The sequence below is a fragment of the Geospiza fortis genome, unplaced genomic scaffold (assembly GCF_000277835.1).
Source record: "Geospiza fortis unplaced genomic scaffold, GeoFor_1.0 scaffold138, whole genome shotgun sequence".
Taxonomy (NCBI): Eukaryota; Metazoa; Chordata; class Aves; order Passeriformes; family Thraupidae; genus Geospiza; species Geospiza fortis.
Window position 1 is genome coordinate 6046370 of NW_005054307.1, and position 8900 is coordinate 6055269.

At 36.1% G+C, this 8900-nt stretch overlaps 1 protein-coding gene across 5 annotated transcripts in view; it reads left to right on the forward strand.

Annotated features, from left to right (window-relative positions):
• The first annotated feature begins 1311 nt into the window (after positions 1-1311).
• The window catches only part of SGCE (sarcoglycan epsilon), a 24560-nt gene continuing 16971 nt past the window's right edge, over positions 1312-8900 (forward strand). The window contains exons 1-2 of one of the 5 annotated variants that reach the window (XM_031066795.1): positions 1312-1414; positions 7962-8119. In XM_031066795.1, coding sequence (XP_030922655.1) covers positions 8003-8119 — 117 coding nt within the window. In that variant the 5' untranslated portion in view covers positions 1312-1414; positions 7962-8002. Of the gene's footprint in view, positions 1415-5062; positions 5379-7961; positions 8120-8900 lie in introns of those variants that run through there. The other 4 variants (XM_031066792.1, XM_031066791.1, XM_031066794.1 and 1 more) reach the window with 4 other exon arrangements.

Here is an 8900-nt window from a genome sequence, read left to right on the forward strand (position 1 = left end):
ATTATTGCATTAATCAAATTATTAAATTTAATAAACAAGTAAAATTAAAAGTGCATTTCAATTAATTTTTTAATTACACTTCATCCTCAATTCAGTTTTAGAAGGTTTGTGTAAATTATCAATAATAGATATTTGTCTTACATGTGTAGATTGAGCGTGGTGTATCTTTATTACTGCTTAAGCCAGATCTGTTTGGCCTCCTGAATTCTGTTTGAAGAATGTCTTATCACTAATTTAACAGCTGCCTGGTGTAGCAGGTCAGAAGTTTCCACAGATGTTTAGGCTTCTTTCATGTACTGTGCATGTTTTCCCATAAGTGTTCATTTCTTCCTGCAGACTGGTGTATCTGTACACAGGTACTGCTCCTTGATGTTTCTGGTATTGCTGTTTTTACAAGGATATTGAGATGCTCATCCAAAACCATCTTTGATCTAGGATTTGACATGAGTTCTTACTCCCAAACTATTTCAAAACAAAAATACCTACTCATTATGTCACTTTCCCTTTCCTAGCATCTGACTGCAGTTCCTTCCCTCTGCACTTTCAGCTGGCATGTAGCTGTACAGCTGGCATACCTATTATTCATCACAGAAGAGCAGGAACAAAAAGTGGGAAGTGAGGAGGGAGCTTTCTCAGGCTCCTCTGCTGCTGGTGAGATGGAATCTTTCTGTCAGCTCCACAGCTGCTTTCTGTCTCCAGTAATCATTTGCTCCTCACTACATTTAAAACTTCCACCTTCAGCTGCCTGTATCCAGCTGATTTCAGGCTGTGTTCTAGGTGTGTGAGATGTAGGCAACCATTTTTAATGGGTTCTCTTTTCAAAATGGATTATTGGTTATGCCTGCAAGGCAGTCAGCCTCATGTGTCTTTATATAAGCATCATTATAAAAGCAAAGCTTACTTACTTTAATTTTCCTACTTTGACCAAAATATACCACTCCAGTGAAAGCTGCTTTATATATTTTTGCCTGTATGTGAGGTTTTGTTTGTAAGTATGTATATTAGAGAATGCTCTTCTTCATCTCTGTTATCAGTACAATTATGTCAGCAGAAGTGTCTGCAGAGGTTTAAGTATTTAGTGTAGACTTAGCTTATTTGGAAAAATGGGTGTCAAAAAGATTATTGTCAGAAAGATTATTGTATATTTATATACTCAAACCAAATACCTCTGTTTTTTCACCTGTGGTTCCTAAACTTTGACTAAAACCAAAACATGATGTAGAAGGTGTCTGATCCCATCTGATCAGATTGTTTGTGGCAGTCTGTTGATCTGACTAATTTTTTTTTGCATTTGTTTTATTGTGAAAAGCTATTTTGCTAAGCTCTGCTGATGGCAATAATGGAACTGTTAACTGGACGACTAAGCGAGCCCACAGTTATGTTATCAGCAGAATAAAGGCTGTTCAGAAGAATGGTGAGTTTAGGTTGTAAATTTAAATACCCTGTTGGTTCAAGCAAACCTGCTTTTAATATTACTCTTGCTTTTCCAGTCATGTCCTTGTTTTAGGAGTAGGGTGCTATTTTAAGGTAAGTAATTTGGAAAACTTTACATTTCTTCAATCTTCAAATATTCACAGACCTGAGTGTTCTTGTTAGTCTTCCCTGACTTTTCCCGTTCCTGTAGCTTTGCTTGAAATAATGGCTGTGTTTATTCCTAATACTGCACACATTTTCTTATCATGGCTGGTTGCTTGAAGATACCTCTGCAGTTTGCTTAATACAATAACTTCTCTGTAACAATTTTAAAAAGTTTTCTCACACATGAATGTAAAAAGATGTAAAAATACTATTTTATGTCATTTATGCAAGTACACATCAAATACTGTAGCTAGTGCACACTAGCTGAGAAGAAGCTTTGCACTGATTGCTCATCTAGGCAGGCAATCTGGATTGGTCTCCAAATCAAGTTATTTCTGGAATTGTTCTTCATCTGCTAAATATCAGTGGAGAGAGAACCAATTGAAATTTCTAGGAAAAAAAAACCCAAAACACTTCCAGATGAATTGTTTCCTAAGGATCATCAACATACAGGCTGCAACCAACATGGTGAAAATTCTGAAATTTCTGGAGATGGGAGTTTTCTGTTTCTGGTAACAGGCTCTGGGCTGCAGGCTGATAAAATCCTGTCTGGATTCCTGGCTCTGCCTGTGTTCAAGACCTCTAAGGAGATCTTGGGATCTACAGGAAGACCTCCAACTGATCTGGAAACAAGAAAGAGGAAAGCAGTGCTGTCAAGGTAGCCAATTCTAGCAGGGATCTGATGTGATCCTAATGAAGATTTTTAATTTCCCATGATTAGTTTTACAGAAGCTTTTCACAGTCCCTGAGACTTTTATCTACCACAGGGAATTTGCCCAGACAATTCACAGCTGGTAGTCTGCTGTATTAGATTAGTATCTATTTGTTAAGTGTATTCAGTTTCGTCCCTGGATCACCCAAGGTGATGATTACACGTTCATCTCCAGTCTCAGTCTCATGAAAATCATGGGTTTTAGAAGCTCGTGAAGAAAGTAGCATTTCACTTGTTTCATTATTGAAAAACTAGTGATAGCTGTAGTAGATTGAAGACTCATAATTTTCCTTCTGGTTTTAAAGAAACTTCTTGGGGGGAAAACATGGAGGGCATCTCTGTCAAGGAGGGCAAGAACTTCTGACCGTTCTTGTGTCATTATGATGCGTTTGTCATTACAAGATAGAACAAGTTTGTGGGATTTTTCCTTTTGAGAGATGTTTCTAGACTTCCACCAAGATCAGTGTTTTATATCTGCATCAAATCCTTGCTGGTGTACTTATTTCAGCAGCAGGGAATGTCTCATTGCTAGGAATGGGCAGGCATTTAGTGGTGGTTATAGGTTTCCTATAGCAGACAAAATAAATATTATATGGTTTTTTTCAGTAACTGTTGATTCTATTATGCTTGTTTATTCCTGAAAGAATTGCTTACTGAGAAAAAAATGCACATTTCTTTTTCACTCTTCTTCCTGTTTTAAATGGATTTTCATTGTAGAGGAAAAGCATCAGAAATGGAAACATTATCTTTTCTAGGTGTTTGATGCACCTTCAGCCGGCCACCATATTTTTTTCAGCTCTTCTGTTCTATTGATGTTACTTTTTCAGCTTTTCTTGAAAATATTTTAAGGGAAATTAGTTAACTTCCTTGTGCTGTTTATGGCTCATTCACAGAATTGAGTGCAGAAGTTTTTTGGATAATAATTTACTAATTTTAAGTAAGTAAATCAATGATATTACTGTACGTAAGTCTACATAATGAAAATGACACTAACTGTTTTGGTAACCACACAGAATTGTAACAGTTCAAATTTCAGGATCATTTTAATTTTGTCACTAAGATGAAATAATTAGAAAGGTACTCTGTTCAGTATTGTGTTAAAAGTGGTTTTCAAAAAAGCAGATTCTGTGGAATGTGATCAGTAGTATATCCAGAGCTATACATTCTGCAATATTAAGCTTGAAGAGTGAGGAGTATGTAATTAAATGTGGAGGTCTACATTATAGATGTCTGCATCTCCTCTCAGATGCCTCTGCAGTCCATGGAGATATAGTCAGTGTAGCCTGGAATCTAGGACATGATTCATCTCACTTTACAGAAGAAATGAAATAAATCAACCCCTGGAAGCATCTGTTTCTTCTCCACTGACTATAAAAGGAGCCTAACTAACTTAGTGGTGGATGTTGTTTCTGTAGGCATCTAAAATTAGGTGAGAGAGATTCCACTCAGAGTACGTGGTGAGAGGGCTGGAATGCCTGTGATTAATGCCTAATTAATGGTGCCTTTTTAAGCAGATCTCAAGTAAGAAAGTTGGTATAATTATAAGGCTGGAGAAATTATACCAGGATTAAAAAATTACACCAGCACTGAAGAATTACATGAGCTTTATCCACATTTCATGTGTGTCCTACTTATTGATCCAAGGTTGAAATTAGCACCTCTGGGACCTACAAGTTTATTCCTATCAGTTTGTTAGAATGACTCTGAAGTGTCTTTTGGAGTCTGTCTTCCGAGTGACAGCACTTCCAGGCTGTATGGCCTATAATTTGCTTTTGGAGATGTGATTCCTCGTGAAGTTTCTTCTAGCTTGGCAAGCAAGGCTGGTAGCTGTGTGTGGTTGTCTGTGGCTTACCATCTTTATCTACTACGTTTGTAATCTTCATCTCACTGACAAAATCTGTTAGCAGTGATCAATTCTTTCACGGCATTAAATTAAAATTCAGTAGTAAAAAAATTAGTAATATAAGCTACAATCAATCTTATTAAGGCACCTTGAGAAACACCTATTAAATTAGCATTCACTGTTTATACTTACATTTCGAAACTTGTTGATAAAGTGGCTTCTTATCCATCTAATTTATTGTAATGATTTCTTCATTCTTCTAATTCATTAAAATGTGTATGTAGTTCTGCATCAAATGTGTTATACCTAAAAAGCTATGCCCTTGTCAGCAAATTTTGTACTAAATAAAAGCCACCTTATTGCTTTTATATATGGTGATTGTTCTGAATTTTCTTTAAGTTTTTGATTCTCAGTCCCATAAAACATGGCTTCGCTTTTTTTTTGTTTGGAATCAGTTTCACCTGACTGACCTGTAAATACCCTTTCCTTTTGTTTTATCCTTCAATACAAGTCCAACATCTTCAGTAAAGAGCTCTCTAACCAAAGTTTGAGATTATTTTACCCTGGTGGTCTGAGAAAGTCTAGCTGTAAGAACTCATAGAAATCAGCTGAAGTGAATTGCTATGTCCTTTTCTGCACAAGAAGTGAAAAATCTGCCATTTCTGTTCAGTGGGGAATGACAACTCTCCGTTGGTAAGGGACCTCTGTATTCCTCTGTTGCTTTCTCTATGTAAAATATCAGGAAAACATGATTGTGTAATTCATTTAATGTACTGTTATTAACGTTATGTTAAAAATAAACCAACTGTAAAATTACAATAGCCTTCCTCATTTTTTTAAATTACTATAAAAATAAAGAGCTTATGCAAATTTTGAAATCTTGACATAGGCAGTTATGTTTATTGCAGTCTTGGAAAGGATCCTGTTGGGCAAAGAGAGGGTTCGCTCTGTGTTCTCTTCTTAAATCTATGTAACCTTTTAAAAATCTTATTAACAGGTGCCTAATATTTGTTGCTTTCCTTCTCCCAGATGCCTGCATTGCTGTTGAAATGCATGAAGTTACCTAGAGCATGTCTCATTTTTGCCTTTTTTCTGTCTCTTATCTCTCCTTCTGCTTTTCAGTGTACACAATTCTGTCTAAGGTGCACTCTGATCGGAATGTATACCCTTCTGCTGGAGTTCTGTTTGTTCATGTTTTGGAGAGAGAGTACTTTAAGGGGGAATTTCCTCCTTACCCAAAGCCTGGTATGAGATGCTAACATCTTCCATATTATATGCAGACACAGAAAAAATATTGTTTTAAAAAATTGAAGTCTATTTAGCATACTTTGTGGTTCAACATGTAAGATAAACAAGACAGGTTTTAGTTTCTATTGAAATATCTTCAAATGAAATAAAATATGTAGTCCTATGCTTCTAAAATATTCCAATTTGTGATTGGGAAAAAATGCATATAATTGTATATTGCAAAAAAATGTACTTAATTTGGGAAGTTGTAGTAATCCATTATATATATCTGATATTAAGAAGTGTTTCATCACTTTTGCATTAAATACGAAATTGTGGAAATTTATGTCTGTTAAAAATGCTATTTATCTGGTCACTGTTGGAGACATAGTATGTATCAGGCTATATGAAGGAGGAATTTGAAAGCATATAGTAAATATAAGATAAAATACAAGATTAAATCAAATATGAGACTTCACAATACTGTTTTCTTTCATTTTTAAAAATTGTCCTTTAGCTTCAGCCTTCTTCCTGTATTTAGGAACAGTTTAATGTTAATAAGCAGATTGGTTTTAGAGAAGGAGCTGTGTGAGTATGGTTTTGCCGTACACTAAAGCTAAAAGACTGGTCACCACAGGTTAGAATTTGTGCAAGCAGTCTGGTAGGGGTGGGAAGAGAGAGAACATTCAGCCACACATGCTTATCAACAGTGAAAAGGAATAAATGTATCCAGTTTATATAAATATGACTATTTTCCTATAACAGGAAAATAGGAAAAACCTATGTACAGTGCACACATAAGCAAAGCCTGTTTCATTAATAAACTTTTGAATTGATGCAGGAGTGCTGTTACTAAGACTCACTTTAAAGAAAAAATAAGCTTCTGTTAGCATTGGTTAAATTTTGAGTAAACATGAGTAAACCCAAATGTTTTTAAAATTTCATCTCTTTGTAAAAATGGGTGTTTTTCCTGACACAGATACCTGAGCCTTCATTTATGCCATGGTGACTGGCAGAGTGAAGTTTGCCTCTGTTCCAGTTTTCTCTCAGTTTTGGCACATAGGTGGAAGGAGATTGGAAATTTTGCTAATGAAGGATTGTTTTACAGCTGCTGCCTCTTGACATTCATGTGATTCCAAGGCAATAGGAGTCTGGATTCAGATCCTTTGAAAATTGTCTGTTCCCACAGACAATTGTGATTATGTCAGAAATTCACTGTGAGGTCAGGTGTTGTCATGGTACTCTTATTTTTGTCTGCTGAGCTGGATCATTGCCATGGCCTACCTTGATAAAGGAAGAGCAAACCAGAATGTCTCACAGGTTGGTTTCAGAATTTTCCTCAAACCACTTGTGGTGCTGGGAATTTGTTTAGAGTAGGGTTCTAGTAATGGCAGGTTGTGTTCAAGCTGTATGTGCCATTCACTTAAGAGTTGGACTCTGATCCTTGTGGGCTCCTACCAACTCAGAATAATCTGTAATTCTAAATTCTGTGATTCTGACTGCAATAGATTAGATTACTGGTATGTCCTGAGAGAATTGTGAGGGGAGTTATGTTACACCCAAGTACTGGTTTGGTCTGGTTCTGGTTCATTTTGCTCAACCAGATGTGGAAATGTGTACCTGAAGACTAGTTAGCCTTGGGCAACACATCTCAGTCTCTTTGTCCCTCTCTGGAGGAGATGAGAGCTGTTCATTCTTCACTGGGCTCAATTTCTGCTTTCTGGGCCAGCCTGGCTGATATCTTCTTTTATCACTTGTCCTATAATACAGAGCCAAGTTGGAGTGCAGGGCAGAGGTGTCTGTGCAGGCTCAGAATGGATTTGACTTGAGTTCTGTGCCTCAGCTGGACACTGCCTTGGTGGTAAGGATTTGGTACTGTTCAGGCCTGATTTTATTTACAAAAGATAAAATAAGCTGAAGTAAAATCCAGACTTCTGTAAGAGCACCAGTAAAATCAAGGTACTGGTTTGACTTGAGGAGCTTTTACAGCTGGACCACTATATTTAGTAGCCATCAGTGGCTCCAGTTCACAGGAATGTCTGATCCTTTTTTGAATTAATTTGATCTCTAAATTAAAATGATTGCCAGGCTGTGGGTGCCAAAGACATGTGTATGTGTATCCTAATGCTAACAGAAGCTTTCAGGCATTATTGATTATGGAGCCACTCTTTACAGTACATTGAGTACCTGGATCCATCAATAAAAGTAAGTTGGGAGGGGAAATTAAAGGACTGAAACCTTTGTGCTTTTGCCTGTAAGAAGGTTAGATGCTTCAATTTGAGGTGGAGCTGTGCTCCAAAAACCAGACCCACTAGTTACTGAACATAAGCATACAGTTAGCGAAAACTCTAGGAAGTACCTGCACATTATGTCTGCAGTTGGTTACACTTTCCAGGTATGAATTTGTTAATACCTAGAACTGCTAAGTAAAAGTTCACTTATTTCTGATATGGTAAAGGTTAGCAATTTTTTTTTATTTTTTAATTCTTAGAAAGGTTCAGAAAACAAGTGAAAGCAGAATATGACTTCCTAGTTGAAAAATTAAAATAAAAGCATTTAACATTTTCTTGTAAATATTCTAATATAATTTCTCTTATCTAGGTGAAATAAGTAATGATCCTATAACATTCAATACCAATTTAATGGGTTACCCTGACAGACCTGGATGGCTGCGCTATATCCAAAGGACACCGTACAGTGATGGAGTGCTGTATGGCTCACCAACTGTGGAAAATGTGGGCAAGCCAACCATCATTGAGGTATTTGCTTTCAAAAGTTCAAAAACATGTATTTTGATTTAGAATGTAAGGTTCAGAACTGTCAACAAGTTCCCCCTTGTTTTTGAAGAGTTAATTGCTATTTCATGTTAAAGTTTTATTCCAAATGCAGAGCAAAAAAAAACTTTGTGAGCAACTGTACTTGAAGAATAACTGAATCATAACTTTGTAACATTCAGCCTAAATATGGGTCAGACTTTTCCCCAGTAGATGAAAGTGTTCCGTTACTAAGCAGTTGTAGGGTTTTTTTTTCTTGTTTGTTTTTGTTTGTTTCATTGAGGTTTTTGGTTTGATTGGTTTGTGGTTTTTTTCAATTATTTTTCATCAAATATCCCCCTGTTCATTATTCATGTTTATTGATATTATTACTTATTTTAGTTAGCACTTCTGTGAATTTAATTCATATGAGTGTAACAATGACAAAACTGTATTTTTGAGAGTTAGCTATTAAAATATTTTAAAACACTAATTATTCATTGAGCAGCAATTCAAAAGGGAAAAGGGACAATATTTTCTACCATGTATTTCGTAGACAGCAGACTGAGTCAGGCACCGTGTGATTCACAGTGTTAAGAAATCTGCACAATAACTTGCTCCAGCCATTTTGCTGCTTCAGCAGTATATTTGTCTTAAACCCTTGATGAGGTTTTTTTTTTTCCCTAAATTGCATTTAATGTAGTTTTTCTTCCTCAGGAATGATAGCTCCGAATGTTATGTTATACTGCAGATAGTTTCACCCATGTTTAATTTTGTACCCATGATT